Here is a 21,164-nt window from a genome sequence, read left to right as displayed (position 1 = left end):
CGCGGATGGATCTTCTATAACCCCGATGATACGACTCCCTCGGCCCTGTACTCTGAAGCAAAACTGAGTCATTTTCATCCAACCCCACAAGGAAAACCGCGCTCAACCTTGTGTAGTGTTAGCCTGCCAGGCGCTTCAGACGCCCTGCTCTGTATGATGAGTGGCCATCAGATGCTTTAGCAGAACACTCCTCCCTTGAAGATGAAAGCCGGGCCCAGTTTAATTGCTGCTGGAGGGGTCCATTTTATGGCGCTCTACCACGGAAGTCCCAGAGGCTCTCCGTGAGACATCTTTGAGGTTGCTCAATACACACTCCAAGCACCAAAACTTAAGTGTGTGTATGTGTGTTTATTTAAGTAGGTCATAATCACAGTCTTGTCTTTAACTCTTCTTTTGCTTCAGGGGAAACCAGAAGTGCACAATTTCAGGCAACAGGTGTTACAGAGATCGATCTGCGCTTTTAAAATTTAGGCTTTTTTTTTAAGCAGTTTTCTTGTGAAACTTTTCTCTTGCAAATACTGTTATCTTTATCAGTTTATCAGCACCCTGAGATATATGGCAAAGATTAAAGGGAAATATTGCGAATACTTTCATTGATTGCCAAGAAAACAAAACTGGGAGGATGCAAAAACCACCAACCACGACTCAGTGTTTGCAGAGACAGAAATGGGATTAGACAGTGGAACGAATTAGTCTGAAACTAAAAATGGTGACTTTTATGTTGCAGCGATATCTCATGAAAAAGGTAAATATGATAACTGATAGCTGTCATGCTGAGTACATTTGCTTATCTATGGTACTGAAAAAAAATGCACACTCTTCAATTTTTAAAAAATGGTCTCCAGTTTCAGTTATACTAAAGCGTTGTTTTCTTTCCTTAAAGGGTCATTGTAACTGATCATAGAGATAAATATAACTGTGTAAAACCATAAACTGTGATGCCATAAAAGTGTTACATTTTCTGAGACTTTCAAATTGAAATTCTCAAACACTTTTTTACCCTATTTTATAGAAAGGTTTGATTTGTACCTGTACCAAGATGTTTAACCAAGTGAGATACTATAATGGAATAACACAGTCACAGTTACAGTCATCTGTAACTGATCCTGTTCTGGCTCTATAAATGTCTGTTTCTTTCTTGATTAATTTAATTTGATTTAATATTTGTTATTTTATCTCATGGTATTTATTTATTGAGATTTTATGTCAGTGAATGTTCTGTTCTGTTAAAAACTGAAAATGAAAAAGTAAAAAACATTACATTGCACATAAAGGGCACACACACACAAAAAAATAAACTTTAAATATAATGGAAATAAGGCACAAGATCGTCACGCTTTATGACGGCAGGGCTGCTCAAAAGTTAATTAAAATCAGCAATGTTTCACTAAAAGATCCTAGCAAAGCAAAATAAAGAGTTCAATTCATCTATATTATAAATAAAAAATCTGCAGTGGTTGATGTAATCTTTTTCTCTTTTGTGTTTTCTCTTTTCCAGTACTCGACAGACCTAAAAAAACTCTATTGTCAGATAGCTAAGACCTGTCCCATCCAGATCAAAGTCCTGACCAACCCACCGCAGGGCGCCGTCATCAGAGCCATGCCTGTTTACAAGAAAGCTGAACATGTGACCGAAGTGGTGAAGCGCTGCCCGAACCACGAGCTCAGCCGCGAGTTCAACGACGGTCAGTTCTTTCGATTCATTCAAAATAATGTTTCGCTTCTGAAGTATTTTTTAATATGTCCTCAGGATGTTTTGTTTGCATTAGATGATGTTGTTGACATCGTTGTTGTTTTTGCTCTGTTCTGTTCCCTGTTAGAAACGACTGCTAAAATGTGCTTTAGAGATACTGTTTGATTATGGTCATATCAGTAAAGCCTCCTTAAATTGAACTGAATGAAATTGTAATAATCAGTGTTTGTGGGGGTTAACAGATTATTATTGTTGACATTTTGTCAATTATCTGTATCTGTGTTTTATTTTAATGATCGCAGACAAAATTAAAAAATGAAAAAATGCAAAGAACGTGTCAGCATGGGAGGAACTTTTACTTTGTAAAACCTCAGGGGGCTATTTTTATTTATTCATTTTTAATTTAAAATTTCCCTTTTCTAGGAACTTGCAGTTTATGTTTTGATTTAACGTCTACTAAAGGCATCTAAACGAAGTTTTGTGGTGGAGTTTGTATTCCAAATTTTACATTTTGATGGAAAGATTTTTGTTTTTTTTTTAGTCAATGCATATCGGTTCCAAATAAGAAATTATAAATATCGGCCCTGAAAACCATTATCGGTCAACCCAAATTGTTTGCTGTCAACATTTAATAACACGAGTCGTTTTACTTGCAGGTCAGATAGCTCCTCCGAGTCACCTGATCCGTGTGGAGGGAAACAACCACGCCCAGTACGTGGAGGACTCCATCACTGGCAGACAGAGCGTATTAGTTCCCTACGAACCTCCCCAGGTGAGCGGTCTATCATCGTGCGGCGAGGCCAGCTGAACGCCATGTCAGCGACGTCTCACCACCTCATTCTGACTCTGACAGACTTTAGAGCCTCGTCTCTCATGTCCAGCCACGCAGCAGCTGCTGTCCCCTGAAGCCCCCAAACACATGTGGCTTCTTTAGGTCATAGGCAATTTATGATTCATAGTTAACCCTTTGAAACCTGGACTGACATCACTTTAAGGTTTAGGTATTTAAAACTTTGAACCCTGATCAAATTAGTGCATTTTTTTGTCAACATCATGGGCAAAAAGGCAATGGGACACTTGGCAAGAAATACTCCACAGACTACAAGAAATTTGCAGATTTAGAAAAATCTAGGGAATTTAGGGAAAAATGTCTTGGGAAGCAAGGGAAAACTATTTTTATAATTTTAAAAATTACATATTTAAATTATGCTACAAAAACAAAATCATTATGATTTTCATTATATTTAAAAAATATAGATTTTCTTTTTTTTTCTTTTTTTAAATTACTAATTTCCAAGAAATGTTAATGTACTTTTTTTCTCAATTCTAAATTCCACTGAGTAGCATTAAAAAAGTCTTAAGCCTTAAATCTAACTTGCCTTAAGTTGTAGGCACCTTGGCACAATATATGCCAGTCCACAGTTTGGAGAAGCAGGCGGGAGTACCGTCACAGACGCTGACCAATGTACTGCTGTGGACAAAGGCAGCAGCAAAACATATTTTAGCCCCTAAAAAACAGCTTGTGCATGCTAGATTTAGAATATTTTCACTGCTTTAACTTGCCGCCAGATAGTGACTTCAGACTGAAGGAACTGAGGCTGTTACATCGCTCTTTTCAAAGTCACCAGACTCCTTTGAGAAAAACAGTGATTTAACATCACTGAGCACAGGAGCTGCTGGTCTACCGCTGCCTCAATCAGTCAGTTAGTTTTTTTTAATGTGTGACTTTGGCATCTAAAAGGGTCACTTCGGATTCACCAAAGTCACAAAATAACAAAAACATACTAACAATTAAGGCAGCGATAGTCCCACAGCTCCTGTGTTCGGGTGAGCTAAAACTACTGTTTTTGTCAGTGGAGTCTGGTGAATTTGACGAGAGCGTAGATCGAGAACTGAGGCTGCTAATGGCTTCCTTGTTGGGACGGCTTGTCTGACGGCAAGGTAAAATGGTGAAAATATTCTTAATATATTGCACACTTAAACTGATATTGTTTTTTTAGGTGGCTAAAATATGTGTTGCCGCTGCAGTACATTGCTTAGCTTCCATACTCTTGTCTTTTCCAAACTGGAGACGTGCTGACCGAACATGGATAAATACCTCATACAGCCTCACTTAAAAAAATCAGAACAACCTTTTAACTCTGCTTTAGAGGGCAGCGTCACAAGTGGTTTCAAACATGGTTTTGTCCTTTTGACAATAACTTGCAGCCATCAGGAAGGTTCTTGATATAAAAACAGAAATTAACTGATAAGCAAACGCACATGAATGAGAGTGATGACTCTGTTTTATACTCTCCAGCAGGTGGGATGTGGTTGTCCTTGGATGAAAGTCTTTCAATGTGTTCAATATATGTGATGAAAGAAAAGACTAACAAAGACAAAAAGAAACGCAACTAATTCTAGTGCAACTTAACATTTTAACACTGCATTTACACAATGCACTTTAATAACTGTTTAGTCATCTTTCTGCAGTAACATAAGTCAGTTAACACAACCAGAGCTCTGCAGAGTTCTGCATTCAGACGGCTTTCACAAGTATTTAAACGCTTTTGAAGGCTGAGCTAATTGATTTGTGTCCTTTCAAAAGCACAGAAAAAAAAGTCTAAACATCTCAGCATGCTCTCCTGCATATTGTTAGAAATTAATAGATTTAGATTGAAAAAAAAATTTAAAAATATAATAAAATGTCCAGAAAGCTATATTTCTAATAAACATAATTACATATTATTTTATAGATTTATTATAATTTTTAAGCAATTTTTCAGGTCAGTTCCTTATTTTTGTTTTGTTTTTATGCATTTTTTTTATTGCTAATTTTAAGGTAATTTTCTTGTATTTTCAACTAATTTATGGCAAATTGTTTGATCATGTCTTTCAAGGTGCTTATTCTCTTCTTCCCATGATTTAAAAAGAAATCAAAGCATTTCACTAAAGGTTTCAAAGGGTTAACCCAGTTTCTAGTGGAGTTTTTAGATGTGTGCCTCTGCATCACTTACAAACTCAAACTGGAGTGGGTGGTGAGATGAAACCAGTTCTTTGTTTCAGATTGTCTTTGTTGTCACCCAGTGATGTCACTCACCGTCAGTCTCGTTCTCCTCTCACAGGTGGGGACAGAATTCACCACAATTTTGTACAATTTTATGTGCAATTCGAGCTGCGTGGGTGGAATGAATCGCCGCCCAATTCTTATCATCGTCACTCTGGAAACCAGAGAGTAAGAGACACCCTCCCCAGTGATTGCCTGCCATGTCTCCAGTTAGGCGCTGGATTATGTCTTACCATGCATGTGTGTCCCCGTCTTCCCCCAGTGGTCAGGTATTGGGCCGCCGGTGCTTCGAGGCCAGGATCTGCGCCTGCCCGGGCCGAGACCGAAAGGCCGACGAGGACAGCATCCGCAAGCAGCACGTAACGGACGCATCAAAGAGCAGTGAGGGTACGAAGCGCCGTAAGTAGGGCTGGGGCTGGTGACGGGCTGTCGTGCTTCGGTCTTAGCTGACGAAGACCCTCAAACGCTGCACTCGCTGACACAAATGCTGCAGATCTCTGCATTCTCCCTTCGCTTGTTTCCCCTCCTGCTCTGGCTTAGGCTAACTGTTAACCGTTTATCTCATGGCCGGTGGTGCTCACGTTTCCTTTCCTCTGTTCAGCCTTCCGCCAGGTTTCTCACGGCATCCAGATGTCCACCATCAAGAAGAGAAGATCTACAGATGAGGAGGTTTTTTGTTTGCCTGTAAGTGTTACTTTGCTGTTTCAGTGAATTGCTTTAAAACAGTGGCTGTGGTTACATGCACACTTAATTCCCCTACTATTCCGAATAAGACATTATTCCGAATTTGATGCTTGTCATGAAAACGGCGTATTTTGTTTAAATATTCTGACTTATTTTTCCGAATTTAGCATTTTCCGATTAAGACATTTGGCTTTTATTTGGGTTTTAATACTATTATTTGGACATGTATACAGCCGATTCAGAATATGTGTCTCATTTGGGATTTTTACAGTGGTTTGCAACACACGACCTCTTTTCTGTTCACGGTCAGCTCTGTGTGTTGTCATGGACACGTCGTATACAAACCAACCAACAGTCTGCAGTGCTCGCAGAAAAGCCCACATTTCCGGTCAACAGGAGACCCAAACCAGCTTTTAAACATTATGAAAGACTTGGACATCAACATATTTTTTGATGTCCACAAATATCTCAACACCGACCTTTTCAAGAGGGTCAAAGAAAGGAAAGAGAGAAGCTGAGTTTGTATGGTCCATCAACTCTACCACTGGTGGAAAACTGGAAAAAATAATCATTTTTTGATAGAAAGAAGCAAAATGACAAGCGGCTCGAGCTGTTCCATATTTTGATGTAATGAACAACCTGTCAGGGCACTTTATTCAGAGTATGCACATATTTCATACCTTCCTTAAATTTCACCAGGGACTATGGTGAATGTCATCAATCACCTTTTTTATGTATTAAACAGAGAAATACAACTGTACACCTTTTGAATTTGGCTCTTTCTTAGTCACAGAAGACTGACGGGTTAATTGCCTCGTTAAAAAAACACTCTTCATTCAAACTCGATAATATAAAAGTATATCTAAACCTTCTTAGTTACTCTTGTTAATAATCCTGTCAGTCCACTGTTCCAACAATCACCAGCTCCAGTTTGGTCAAAATAAATCCTTAATTCACGAACTTAAATGCAAAAAACGTGCTGCTTTTCCTCGCAGTCTCTCTGCCTGCTGGCCGCCAGCTGTTTGCAGTCCTGTAACTTCTCCCTCCACACTGGTCACTGTGTCTTGAAACTCAGCTGCCTGTTCCACCAGTGGAGACCAGAGACTTAGCTCTGGTACAATGAGTTTCATTAAAAGAGAAGCACCTGTATTTACGACAGTACTGAGAAACATACCGTAAGGATATCTAAAGACCTCAACACCGTGATACCACTGAAGTCTAGTAAACGGCTTAGTAGGAATATTGTCTTTTTCGGAAGGCAAAAATATTTTGTGCATGTAAACGTACTCGTTGCTTTGAGTGTGCTCGAGCTGCTCACTGACCACCTTTCTTCTTTTTTTTCTTACAGATCAAAGGCCGTGAAATTTATGAGATTTTGGTAAAAATCAAAGAGTCTCTGGAGCTCATGCAGTTTCTGCCGCAGCACACTATAGAGTCGTACAGGCAGCAGCAGCAGAATCTCCTTCAGAAACAGTGAGTACTCCTTCAGATTCATAATGAAGTCATGCTCATTTGTTCTCAGGCGCATTATGAAAGACAGACCTACATTACTTGCAGGGTTCACCCTCGAATTCATGTGAACTAGTTTCCTTGTGCTGCTTTTTAGTCCCTCACTCGTTTGTTTGCACAGAAGCTTTTGAAATTGTTTTGAATAGACTGCAGTGATTTAACCGACTTAACGTGACTGACTTGTTGCTGGCAAAGTGGATTGCACTGATAAAGGCGATGCATGAGATTTCTAAAATCTATTTATTGCTGCCGCTGAAGCATTGCAGCTGATAATAATTGCTCTAAACTGGTTGTTATCCAGTGTTTCCCAGCAGCTGAGAATTTACCATGAATTTATTCAACTTCGAGGGTGAGCCTTGCATCAAGTAGCGCTGTTTTTTCTTTTTTTCTTCTGCTCTCTCATGGGATGTGAGCCAAAGCTGATGAATCGTGACAAATGTACCTGGCTATGCTTTTGTTAAGGGTGAAGCTTCCAAAGATTCGCGGTAACGCCTTTGGGTGCTTTGCCAGGTTTTTGCACAACAGCACCCAACAAAATCCGTGCCTCGGCCTCATCTATTCACCTCGAGCGTAATTAAAACTGTCTCACAGACACACATGTTCACACACTCTTCCTCGTCCACGCCCATTTCACTATAAGCTATGGAAAAGAGGAGATGGGTGTTAATGATAGTTTGACAGCCCCATGATGATAATTACTGCTTATGTTTTAGTTTCCCATTAAGAGACTGGCAGACAGCCTCGGTGAGATAATGATTGCATTTGCTGGTTTTTATTCTGTTGCTGCAAACCTGTTGTTGTCAGGACAGAAAATATTGGTAAATGCTCTTAAGAATCAATTCATAAACAGACTAAATTGTGCATGTTGGGTTTTAGTGGAATCGGAATTTACGATTTTGAATGTCTGAATATAAGAAGGGATTATTTCCCTTTGAAATTTAGTAAATTTGCAAGTTTTTTTGGGTTGTCATGCGTGTTTTTCTTAGCTTCCTGGCCAACATATTAGTAGCTTGATACGCTGTTCTGTAATTTGCAACTCCTACAGTGTTTCCCTCGCAGCCGCTGAAATAAAAGGTTCTGTCAACATTAAATGTTTCAGGCCTTTTTTTTCCCTTCACGGTATAAATGCTAAATAATACCAGTCTGCAAATACAAGTGCAGACATGCTGGGATCTGTGTCTGTAGAGTGCCATCTTCTGGACAAAGTCAGTAGTGCAGAACATGATGTTGCATTAAAGGTTTACTATGAAGGATTTTCCCAAATAACAATGTATGAAATTAGTCCAAAGTGTCACTTATGACCCACTCTCAGAGTGTGGTGGTGTATTTTTCTGTAAAGACTTTGACTTTTGTCTGTTTTTTCTCATTTTCTTCGTATTTTCTGTGCTTGGGATGTTTATGGGCGTGTACCCCAATAGCCCTCAGGTGAGGTTTGGGGCTTTATAAAAAGGTAGTGATCATCCGAGATACAGCGCCAAAAAAAAATCCATCAAACTAGAAAGAATCTTCTTTCACTTTTGCATGTTTACAAACAGTTACCTAAAATCCTGAGTTTAAATGAGGTGCTCAAAGCACTTTATTTCAACACTCAGAAATTTAAGTCCTGGAATACCTTGAAAATCAGACTCTTTTTTTTAACTTGGTCTTTGAAAAACTACTTGAATATTATTGAGAGGAGAACAAAATGATAATTTATTTAATGAAATTTATTGGATAATTGTTTTAAACTAGGAAGTGAAGAACAGCTGTGGCTACAATAATTTGCAAATGCCGTAGTAGCTCCAGTCGGTCGGTAAACACCAGAAAACGAGTTTTGAGCTGTAATTATAGTGATTGTAGGCCCTGGTAGCACGTGTTCTCTATTTATGAATTTGCACAATTTTCTTGCAACAGATAAAATAAAAATTACATCTTTGAAAATATAAATGAGTGTTTGGAAAGTGCTTGAAATTGACATGCAAACGCTGCTTAAAGTTACTGCCCATCACACAGACTCGGTGCATTTCTCTCTGTTTCTTCATCACTGTTTTTTCCCCAATAAACTGTTATTGGATTTCCTTTTCTGAACCTCTGGGCCTCTGCGGGGTCGCTCCGCTCTCCTCCTCTGTCAGTGAGCACTTATTTCTGCTCTCTTTTTCTCTCTTTTCTTTTCTGGTTCCTCCCTGCAGTCTGATTAAAGCCCGGCTTGGTAGCCAGCTCATGGAACCTGCAGGAGAGCAGAGGCGGCGCTGCAGCTCCTCCTGAAACTCTGACCCGCACATTCCTCCTCCTCTTCCTCCTCCTGAATCGCACGGACCTCCTCTGTCTCCTTTTTTATCAACTTTTTTCTGATTTTCTCCTTCTCTGCCTTCTGGGATTCTGCACTGAGGATGTGACTCTGAAACTTTCTGTTTTTACGATCAGCTGCAAGATCATCCTGGAATATCTGTTTTTCATTTTTATTCAGCCGTTAAAGACCGTGTGAGTGTGACCTGCAGGCTGCAGCTCCACATGCTGGTCAAAGTCTGTTATTCACTGAATTTATCAACATGGATGTTGAGATTCAGAAATTATATTTTGTAGACTAATTTGCATGCGGTTTTTTTGTCCAAAAAAATGTATATTTTGTGATGAGGTTGTCAAGATACCAGAATTTTAAACATTGATACAATGCTTAATGCAGTGCAGTGTAAAAAAGAAAAAAAGACATGTCCTAGACACACAAAAGTTTTTTTTTTTGTTGTTAATTCACAACCTGCACAGAATGCTAATACAGAAAAAGTCACTAGTTAATATCTTTGCAGATTTGTTTTTTTACACTTTAATTTTCAGCACTATTGAATGCGGATATTGTATAATTTTAACCCTTCAAACCCTTACTGGCCTTCAGTTTTCTTCTGCTGCCTTTGGACACCTTCAACAAGCTTTTTAACCCTTTGAAACCCAAGCAAATTGGTTTGATTTCTTACAAAAACATGGACTAAAATGTAATGACCAACTTGGCAAGAAATGTCCCACAAACAGCATAAAATTAGTTAAATGTGAAAGAAAAAATTACCTTAAAAACTTAGTTTCAAAAGGGGCTGACAAGTACTACAAAATTATCAAAAAACTTTGAAATAATATATAATTTATGATAATTATATGTTTAAAATTTTGTTGCAGAAAAAATACTGAAAAATAGTTTCTGCACTTCCTTTTTATTTTTTACTTTTTCAGTTAATTTTCTTGAAACTTTTTACTAATTTCTTGCTCGTTTTTGGGGTCATGTGTTGTTAAGCTGCTCTCTTCCTTCTTCCAGTGTTATAGAAAGAAATCAAACCAATTTGCTCACATTTCAAGGTTAAACTTGTGGTATTGAAAAAAATATTGATACTTTTGACAACCTTATTTAGTGACGACACCCTCACTTTGTTCAGGTCGTCCCTGAGTGTCTTTCATCTGTTGCTTAGAGTCTGTTTGAGAAACTTTCAGCTTTTTGTGATGGCTGAAGGTGGACAGGAACCAAGCTTAAACGTCTGTTTTTCTATCTTACTTGAGCTTATTCAAATGAATGTGTTTTGCCTTTGCATCGTCAGGAGAGCTGGACTCATCTCGTGGGATTTTTTGGGGGGGAGAGACTTTATTATTGAGGGAACTTTTTGCTAATGCTGGTCATGTTTTATAAAGTGACTGCAGGACAGTTTGTTTGTTTGAACTTTCCTCAGTAAAATGTCTTTTAATAGAGGAAATGAGCACATACAGATTTAAACATTTGCCTCTGTGACCATTCTGTTTGAAACAGATTTTGTTATGTTTGTGGCTGCTGCACTTTTGTCTGTCAGAAAATATTAAATTGCTTTTTTTTTTTTTGCTTTAACTCTGTCCTTTTTTTTTTTAACTGCCCTGCTATTTCACGATTGAGATTAGTGAGGCATGATATTGGGTTTTTTTGCAGATATGGCGAAATATGACAGCTCATTTTGCTGATAAACCATATCGATATATCCACTTTCCCCCCACTAAATTTTAGTGATAACGTCTCTTCTGTAGTGGAGTTAACATTATATTATGCATACTCTTATCATGATGACGCACCAGCAGATAAATAATAATACAGTGCTTTTTAATGTATTTAAAATTAATTCATTGTGCAAATTACAAGGTTCCCGCGGATGAATTCATTAATATAAAAATGAGGCCATAATTAGTATTAAAATGTCTTAAATTAATCTTTCAAGTCTTAAGAATGTTGCGACATAGGATATAGGATTTTATGAGTTTTTTGTTTTGTTTTGTTTGTTTTTGACGTATTGTAAAATCTCAAAAATAATTGGTAACGTGTTTGGAAAATAATTCCATAAATTTCTCCTCTCAAACTCGTAATGATGGGAATCCAAGCGGTGGACTCTCACATCCAGAGTGAGAAACACAAAATCGAAATGTCAGATATTTCCCACATCTGCTGGTAAACCAAATAAGCACTTATATGATGATATATTAATGTTCATCATCTTTCATGCATTCCACTCTTAAAAGAGTTGTTTTATTCAACATTTTATGTAGACAGTCTAACTTTTTCACTGGACAATAAAAATATAAATCATGTTTTATGTTACAATAAACATTTGTGCAAAATAAAACTTCAGAGAGACATTAAACAAGTCTAAAATCTAATTTGACTTAAGGTGCAGGAACACTGAAAATAAGAGAAAGACTTCACTTTAGGATTGACACGTTGTACATGTTTTACAAAAGTAAAGGCATAAGAATATTCTTGTGGCATATTGACAGAAATCAGCATCTTGGCCAATTTCCAATATTTCATTTTAAAGCCAGTATCTGCCGATAATGATGACATGCTGATATTATTGTACATCCCTAATTGAGATATGTGGTCAGTATTTCCTCATTCCCACTTCGCAAAAATCCTGCTAACATCCGGCTTCTTAATTCAATGAGGAAGTGTACAGTCCACTCCAGCGTGACTGCAGTACTCACGGGTATTTATCGCCTTTGGCTCTGATTACCATTGATGGAAACACAACGCTCAGGTGGACGTGCTTTCGTTCGTCTCCACCTAAGTGGCGTTCAAACATCGATCCAAATTAGTCTGCACTGAATTTGAAAGCGAGACTGAAGAAGTCAGAGAGATATAAAGTAACCATCGTTAAGTTTTCACGGACCTCTGTCCACGCTGCTCTCTACTCTTCTGCGGTCCCCCCCACACAGAAATGCAAACTGGTCTGCTGCAGAGCCGCGTACACACCTCTGCTCTACCGGCAGTGTTAAGCAGTCTATATCCTATTGCTAGCTGAGTTTAATCGCGCCAATTTTGCTGGTAAATGGGCATATGAGAGGGAACCCTCTTCATGGGCCCAAATATTAAATTCAGTTATGGTAAAATGCTGTTTTCAGTGATGTTTTTGTTATTAGTTCCATTACAGGAGAATACAGATTAGGCTGTTGTCTTTAGATATGAGTGCTGCTGGTTTTAACGTCCTGTCACTTCCTGTCTCCCGCTCCAGGACTTCCATGCCGTCTCAGCCCTCCTACGGCTCCTGCTCCCCGACTCAAACCGGCAAAGTCAACAAGCTGCCCTCCGTCAGCCAGCTCATCAACCCCCAGCAGCGCAACACGCTCACCCCATCCAGCATGACTGGAGGCCTGACTGACAGTAAGTGTGCTCCCTTTGTTTCTCTTCCTGTCTATCTCACGCCGTACCCCCCCTCTCCGCCGGTCGCTCTGTCCCTCGTGGGCTCATTGTATAAAAAGTCTGCATGTCCGGGCAGGCAGGAGGGGACCTGAGCACCTCTCAGCCCCACCTCATGACAGACCGCTTCCTCCTCAAAAAAAGAATGTGATCCCTGTGAGACTCTCCCGCAGGACCTGTTATGATGCATTATGTGTCATGGTGAGAGTAACCTCTGCATGTGCCCCCCCCCCCCCCCCCCCCCCCCCCCCCCCCCCCCAGTTACATAATCTCTAAATGGCAGAGCAGTCAAAGAAAGCTCACAGTAGCTGCTTTTGTCTCTGCAGTGACTCCTATGATGGGCACTCACATCCCCATGAACGACATGAGTTCACTGAGTCCCACACACGCACTGCAGCAGCAGCTACCCCTGGTGCCTTCCTCCCACTGTACTCCCCCTCCTCCATACCCAATGGACAGCAGCATCTCCAGGTACCTTCCCAGACCACAGCAGATACATTTACATCTTCTTTTTCCCTGATTTCAGCTCAAAACTCAAAGATGATCGCTCTTAAGAACAACTTAACAAAGACAGAACCGAGAAATGTTTAAAACAATGTGCAATGAAATAAAAAAAAACAAATGTTTTTGAAAGCACAAAACAAAATTCAATAAAATCATAAATGGGGTCATGAAAAACCTGAAATAAAGTCTTAGAAAGGTAAATATACCTTGAGAGTTTTAGAAAAGTCATGGAATTTTGTTTCATAAATCTGCATAAGAACACATGATGAAATTTGAAAATCCAATAGTTATTTCTGTTTCTGACTGATAAATGGCGTATTTCTTGGTGATTTTAAAAAAACAACAACTTCTAATTCTTTAAAAATCATCAACAAAATTTCATGGGGAAAAAAAAGCATAACATGAAGAAAAACATTTTTTTTCTTCAATAACTGCCAAAAATGTTCAAATAAAAATAATCGCCAATTTTTTTTTAAAAGCAGTAAAATAACTACAAAATACAGCCCTTTAAAGTTGTTTGTCCCACTGATTAATTCTCTCCTAAAAACACAATATTTTTTATTCAGGGTTCGCACACTTTTTTTTAAAAAATCAATACATTTCCATGACTTTGAGGCAAACTTTTAAGACCACAAATTCTCTGAAATAAAAATGTTTTTTCCCCATGACGATGTAACAGCTTTTTTAAATATATATATATATATATATTTAAAAAAGCTGTTACATCGTCATGGGGAAAAAACATTTTTATTTCAGAGAATTTGTGGTCTTAAAAGTTTGCCTCAAAGTCATGGAAATGTATTGATTTTTTTTTTTAAAAAAGTGTGCGAACCCTGAATAAAAAATATTGTGTTTTTAGGAGAGAATTAATCAAAGATACAGAGCCAGCTCTCCTGATGTTGTCTGAGAGGTTGATCCAGAGTCCAGGATCCTTGAATCCTTTTGCCTTGATCTGGAAAATTAAAGGCCGTCCACACCACAACTTTAACAACAACAACGACAGCAGCAAATAGTATCGTTGGGAGCACTTTAAGAGCTATTTGATGAACGATAAAAACACCGACAGCCAATCAAAATCCGTCCCAATCTACAGGGAGACACAGCTGGAGCGTGACGCTACAGGACGTCATCGCTCATCAGTGTGGATGCTCACATCGTTATCGTTCTTGGTTTGGACGGCCTTTTAATTTATTTTAACATTCAAATGTTGCAGAAAGAAAGTACACACCTTAAAAAAATCTCTCAGCGGTCTTGTGTCCTGGACCAAACAGGAGAGTTTTTTTGCATAAAGGCGTATATAAATGGCTTTAATTGTTTTGCATTGTTTGTTGGAGACCAAAAAAAACCCATAAGATTATATATAAAAATACACTTAAATGATGGCAAACCTGAAGGCCTGAAATCGTACAAAAAAACTGAAATTATTTTGAATTTATTAATATTTTTGATGCACTTTCAATATGTGATTTGCCACAAGTACCCATTTTATTTTAAAGGTGGAGTCTGCGATTTTAACCCAGTAAACTTTCTGTGAAGTTCATTTGAATATGTCCGCTCACTCTGCGCTCATGTTTGCTCACTGTGTTTCTACCCAGAAATATTTCAAACGGGGGTACATTATAGAAAAAAAACACTGCGCTTGCTTTTCTGTTGAAAACTGATGAAAACGATGTTCAAGCAGGTCTGGCAAAGTCTTATGTAGGACACTGATGGTCACCGGCGGTTTGGTTGTTTAGGGTTCCCACGGTCATGGAAAACCTGGAAAAGTCATTGAGTTTCATAATCACATTTTCCAGGCCTGGAAAAGTGATGAAATGGATCAAAATCATGGAAAAGTCATGAAATTTTAAATAACGGCAAATGAGTTTGGCGTTGTAACGTATTTTGTGACATTATTTTGTTAACGTGTGTTTCTTCATAAGCTGAAATTATGTTTGAATTTCCTGTGATTTTCGTGTGCATTTCGGCATTTTCGCCCTGGGTTCCTCTCTCCGTCTCTGTATGCCAGCTCACTGAAAAGATGTTTCGTTAGAGTTTGGCCTGAAAAATGTCAAACATGAAGGGCAGGAAAAGTCATGGAAGTTTGTTGTGTACGATGATTGTTACAATAATCTTTCGTGGATAACTTTCCACTTCATGTAAAACGACAGCAAATGAGTTTTCTGTAGCTGCCGATTTAACGTAGCTCTTCTGTGCGTTGTGTGTGTGTGACAGCGTTAACACTGTTTGCTGAAGTTATGTTTGAATTAAGCAATAATACACTCGAGGGTCTTTGGCGCACGACAGTGACGCGGTCCGCAAGCATCGCTGAAGTGCTCGAAAGACGTTTGAGCGCAAACTCGAGAGTAATATTACGATTATACAACTATTACCAACAAAATAAAAAGGTATAATGAAAATATATTCATGTTTTAGGCAATTAGCTCTCAAAGCTTTTAGCAACTGTTATCTCCGTTTCCATGGAAACACACGGAGTCTGACAAATTCTGGAAAAACAATACGCTATAACTTCGTAACGCTATAACAACAAATACGTTTTCTCGTCCATCTTCCGTCCGCTGGACCGTTGTGCTGATACTTTCAAGACATCGAACTAAATAAATACAGAATATAAAAACACAGAAATGCTCAGCTCGCTCAGTTTTGTTACGACTTAGATTTCTGTGGACAAAAAAACATTTTACATTTACAAATTTAGCGATTACACTCTCAAACTTTACCGGAACTTTTAAGCTAGTAGCTCCGTGTCACGGCACAGCTGATGGAGGATGCCAGCGGATGACAAACATTTCCAAAAACTCAAGAGCAAGGTAAAGTCCAAAAGTCAAAATTAATGAAAAAAAGATGGAAGTATCATCACTTCCAAAATTCATAAAATGTTATCTAGCCTTTCACGTTTCACTGCAGTCCCAATCACTTAGCCTGTATTTCCCATCATGCTTAGATCTGCACTGAGTGGTTTAAGTTAGCGGTTTTTGTGGTCACACACACAAATGTCACTTTTTTGTCCGTATTTATGCACATCTGCACAGCACGTGGTGGTTTATGCAGGTTGTCGTTTTTGCGTTAGTTTATAATTTACTCGATTAGTGAGGCGGCGGCCATTTGTTCAACTGTACTTATAAACTTAAGTCTTCGTATAGTTACTTCATATACTTCATATACTTCAGTATAGTGGCAGTGATGTAGTACGTGCTGCTGACACCTACTTCTATTACTGCGGTAATAATTTCATGTCTCCTGGAGCTATTTTTCTAGACGGCGGCGTAATCTTAGTGCTGTTATGCACATTTGAGCACTTTTTAAAAGTCTTTTGGACCAATCAGATGCTACTTGCTAGAACTACTTGTTGTATAATATTAGTTTGAATCTGAAATTTCGTCTATGAAAATATGTAGGAACGTTTTGTCATTTCCTCTCCGGATTCTTCTCTCCCTGCAAGCTGCTGAAACGATGTTTGATTAGAGTTTGAATTGTAAAATGCCAGTTGGGCGAGAAAAAAAACTTTATTTGGGGTCCTTGAAAAATCATGGAAAACTTTGTCCATGAAAAGGGTTTTTTTTTTTTTTTTTTGGCATACGTTTTGTCGTTTATTCTCTCGGTTCTTCTCTCCCTCTCTGTATGCCAGCGAGCTAAAATGTTTGAACAGAGTTTGAACTGAAAAACACCAAACAAGAATGGCCAAAAAAAAAACCCCAAAAACCTTTATTATGGGTCCTTGAAAGGAAATGAAAAAATGTGTGGGAGCCCTGATTGTTCGACCTTTTACGCCTCCTCTCCTCCCTTCCTCCCGCAGCTTCCTTATTCGGCTGGGCTGCGCAGGCTGCCTGGACTACTTCACAGCACAAGGCCTAACCAACATCTACCAGATTGAGAACTATAACATGGAGGTGAGCCCTTGCCTATCCAACACGAGTCATTTGATGGGTTAGAGAGAAGAGTGGCTCCCCCTGCGAATACTAACGCTCCCCTGTGTAATGACCATTAGGACCTGTCCAGGCTGAAGATCCCCGCCGAGTTCCAGCACCTCATCTGGAAGGGCATCATGGAGCACCGACAGGCCATGGATTTTTCCCCACCCCCCCACATAGTGCGCACCACCAGCGGGGCCTCCACCGTCAGCGTGGGCTCCTCCGAGGCCCGGGGCGAGCGCGTCATCGACGCCGTGCGCTTCACCCTGCGCCAGACCATCTCCTTCCCGCCGCGCGACGAGTGGTCCGACTTCTCCTTCGACCTGGATTCTCGCCGCAACAAACAGCAGCGCATCAAGGAGGAGGGCGAGTAAGACGACCTCCGTCTCGCTCTCGATGTTTTTCATTTCACGCCTGCTGTTGGAACATTTCTGGTATTAGCGCCAAAAAAAAAAAAAAAAAAAAAAAAAATCACATTCAAATAGAAGTGCACTTATTTTCATTCTTCTTCCGGTTTTCGTTATCGCCGAGGAGAAATAATCGGTGTTGAGCAAAGGTGCATTTTATTCTAATTTCTTGAGAGCACTTAAGAAATGCTGAGGATTTCAAGCTTTGAGTTGTTTAACTGTTCGTGATTCATTCCCATTTTTTAAGCATGACTGGAAACATTAGAGGGCTTATTAGGGCTTATATTTCTGCTATGGGCCAGAGCTAAAGTGTTTTTTGTTTTTTTATTTGTTTTCGGTTGTACTCGTTGGTCAGGTACACTGGTTTTCATTTGTGGCAAAAGTCAGCGTTGATTGTAAACATTTCAAACATTTCCTGTCAGAAGTATTATGTCAGTTGATGGGCAATTTTGTTTTTCTGCTGTGTCCTCTATATTTTGCTTTTTTATGTCTGTTGTGAGACCAACGCATCACCTTTTTGTGTCAGGTTGTGAAGTATGTTTTCAGTGACAGATGGTCGTTCATTTGATGTAGCCACATATAGGCCTAATGCTCTTGACCCAGTGTTTTACCGTAAAATACTATGACTGATGTCCTTTTGTGTTCTTGTTCCTGCTGTACAAAAGTGGTCGTGATAGCATTAAAGAGCAGCTGTTTGCTCTTGCAGCGGATGGTTAGCACAAGTTTTTTTTTTCTTAAATTCATGAACCATGTTTTGGTAGAGGTGTATTTCATTTTAAAACTGCCCAAAACCTGCTATAAGTGTATATAAATTTGTATAGTCCTTTTCTTTATTCTTTTTTTTTTTTTTTTTTTTTGAAAGTCTCCCTTAAGAAAATGCATGATTTTCATCATGGAACAAAGCGTACTGATGTGAATATTACCTGGTGGCCTTACCAGTAAGAACAATGTTTGTATTAACTCAGAGTACATGCAGTTTGTGTAAACTCTGTAGTAGCCAGGAGCCCATTGTCAACTTTTTGTCAAGTAACCAGGATTGTTAGAAAGCAGAGACAATCTGCAATTTCATATTTTTGTACAATGTATTGTAAATATGTTGCAATATGCCAAGGGTATTTTGATATAAATCTGAAATAAATATCCATAATTGCTGTATTGCATGTTATTAGGCCTTAGCGTCAAATTATTTTAGGTGCAAGGTTCCCTACGGATCCTTACAAAATCTTAGAAGGCCTTGATTTCATTGATCTAAAGATAAGACCTTGATTGGAGTTAAAATGTCTGAAATCATTCTTCTAAAAGTCATAAAAATGCTAACGTATGGGAAGTATGGTTTTACAAAACATACTTTCCAACTTTGCTTTATCAAATCTGAAAATAGTAACTTTTAAAAAATAGCATTCAAGTTGTATGTTAAAACAATTATGAGTATTAATTCTCCAAACCCGAAGTAAAGATGTCAGTTCAGTATGTTTGTTTTTTTGCGATTTGGAGCAACATGTTACAGTATGACATTTTGAAAAAAAAACTCGTCCAAAATTGCGCCAAAAACTCAAGCTACAGCATGTCGTTCAAAATTGCGCCAGAATGTCATAATGTCACTCAAAATTGCTGAAAAACAAACTGAACTGATATCTTTACTTTGGGTTTGGGTCGTTTGAACGACGTGCTACAGTATGAAATTGCTGCGATTTTAAACCGCATACTGTTGTATGAGATTTTGACACGATCATGAACGACATGCTGTAGTATCGCATTGTTGCGATTTTAGGCGACATGCTGTTATATGACATTTTGGCTCGATTTTGGACGACATGCTATGTTATGACTTTTAGGCGCAATTGTGGACAATGTGCTATAGTATGAGATTGTTGTGATTTTAGGCATGCTATTATGTGACATTTTGGCTCGATTTTGGATGACGTCATTTTATGAGAATTTGACGCTATTTTAAACAACATGCTACAGTATGACATTTGGCGCGGATTTGAATGTCATGCTATACCATGACATTTTGACGCAATTTCAACAATTGCAATTGCTTTAGTATGACAATTTGATGCAATTTTGGACAATGTGCTCTGGTATGACATTGCAACTTTGTTCATTTTTCAGCGATTTTGAACAACATGCTATAGTATGACATTTTCTTCAAATGTCATACTATAGCATGCTGTCCAAACATCTTTGGGTCGTTTGAACCTCGTGCTACAGCTATTCTATAGTATATTCAATACTAGAATGTGCGAAAAAAGTCAAAATTTGACCCCTCCCAAAAATGGCCGAAAACCACATAGAATAGCTCGCAGAGACGCGCCATGGTGTGCAAAGTGGGAATAAAGGGCAAAAAAGGCCAAAAACCTTGGAATTTAGCACGTCGAAAAAATGGCCGAAAAAAAAAAGGCAATAGTATAGTATGCGAAAAAAGTCAAAATTTGACCCCTCCCAAAAATGGCCAAAAACCACATAGAATAGCTTGCAGAGACGCGCCATGATGTGCAAAGTGGGAATAAAGGGCAAAAAAGGCCAAAAACCTCTGAATTTAGCGCGTCGAAAAACTGGCCGGAAAAAAAAAGGCAATAGTATAGTATGCGAAAAAAGTCAAAATTTGACCCCTCCCAAAAATGGCCAAAACCACATAGAATAGCTCGCAGAGACGCGCCATGGTGTGCAAAGTGGGAATAAAGGGCAAAAAAGGCCAAAAACCTTGGAATTTAGCGCGTCGAAAAAATGGCCGGAAAAAAAAAGGCAATAGTATAGTATGCGAAAAAAGTCAAAATTTGACCCCTCCCAAAAATGGCCAAAAACCACATAGAATAGCTCGCAGAGACGCGCCATGGTGTGCAGAGTGGGAATAAAGGGCAAAAAAGGCCAAAAACCTTGGAATTTAGCGCGACGAAAAAATGGCCGGAAAAAAAAAGGCAATAGTATAGTATGCGAAAAAAGTCAAAATTTGACCCCTCCCAAAAATGGCCAAAAACCACATAGAATAGCTCGCAGAGACGCGCCATGGTGTGCAAAGTGGGAATAAAGGGCAAAAAAGGCCAAAAACCTTGGAATTTAGCGCGTCGGAAAAATGGCCGGAAAAAAAAAGGCAATAGTATAGTATGCGAAAAAAGTCAAAATTTGACCCCTCCCAAAAATGGACGAAAACCACATAGAATAGCTATCAGAGACGCGCCATGGTGTGCAAAGTGGGAATAAAGGGCAAAAAAGGCCAAAAACCTTGGAATTTAGCGCGTCGAAAAAATGGCTGGAAAAAAAAGGCAATAGTATAGTATGCGAAAAAAGTCAAAATTTGACCCCTCCCAAAAATGGGCGAAAACCACATAGAATAGCTCGCAGAGACGCGCCATGGTTCGGCTCTACCTGCCAGAGTACCACAGCGTAGGTCTACCTGCCATAGAATACCACAGTGTGGCTCTACCTGCCACAGAGTGCTACAGCGTGCCTCTACCTGCGACAGAGTGCCAAAGCATGGCTGTAAGTGCCACAGCATCCCTCTACCTGCCACAGAGTGCCTCTACCTGCCACAGAGTGCCTCTACCTGCCACAGAGTGCCAGTGTAGGTAGCTAAACTAAACTAAAACAAAGACTCAAAGACCATGACTAACAAAGACACACTCAGGGAGCCCCGAGAACTAGGTTTTAACAGTGAACCCTGGCAGCTAGAGGCACGCTGTGGCACTCTGTGGCAGGTAGAGGCACGCTGTGGCACTCTGGCAGGTAGAGGCACTTT

General features: G+C 39.2%; 1 protein-coding gene across 1 annotated transcript in view; it reads left to right on the top strand.

Moving 5' to 3' along the window:
* The window catches only part of tp63 (tumor protein p63), a 35,932-nt gene extending 17,342 nt beyond the window's left edge, over positions 1 to 18,590 (top strand). The window contains exons 3-12 of the mRNA XM_042483681.1: positions 1,499 to 1,685; positions 2,350 to 2,465; positions 4,798 to 4,907; positions 5,002 to 5,126; positions 5,341 to 5,423; positions 6,772 to 6,896; positions 12,419 to 12,567; positions 12,930 to 13,074; positions 16,904 to 16,997; positions 17,096 to 18,590. Coding sequence (XP_042339615.1) covers positions 1,499 to 1,685; positions 2,350 to 2,465; positions 4,798 to 4,907; positions 5,002 to 5,126; positions 5,341 to 5,423; positions 6,772 to 6,896; positions 12,419 to 12,567; positions 12,930 to 13,074; positions 16,904 to 16,997; positions 17,096 to 17,392 — 1,431 coding nt within the window. The 3' untranslated portion in view covers positions 17,393 to 18,590. The remainder of the gene's footprint in view (positions 1 to 1,498; positions 1,686 to 2,349; positions 2,466 to 4,797; positions 4,908 to 5,001; positions 5,127 to 5,340; positions 5,424 to 6,771; positions 6,897 to 12,418; positions 12,568 to 12,929; positions 13,075 to 16,903; positions 16,998 to 17,095) is intronic.
* The last annotated feature ends 2,574 nt before the right edge of the window (positions 18,591 to 21,164 follow it).

The sequence above is a fragment of the Plectropomus leopardus genome, chromosome 3 (genome assembly GCF_008729295.1).
Source record: "Plectropomus leopardus isolate mb chromosome 3, YSFRI_Pleo_2.0, whole genome shotgun sequence".
Classification (NCBI taxonomy): domain Eukaryota; kingdom Metazoa; phylum Chordata; class Actinopteri; order Perciformes; family Serranidae; genus Plectropomus; species Plectropomus leopardus.
The sequence above is the reverse complement of the archived record's forward strand: the minus strand, read 5'-3'. Positions and strand labels throughout refer to the sequence as shown.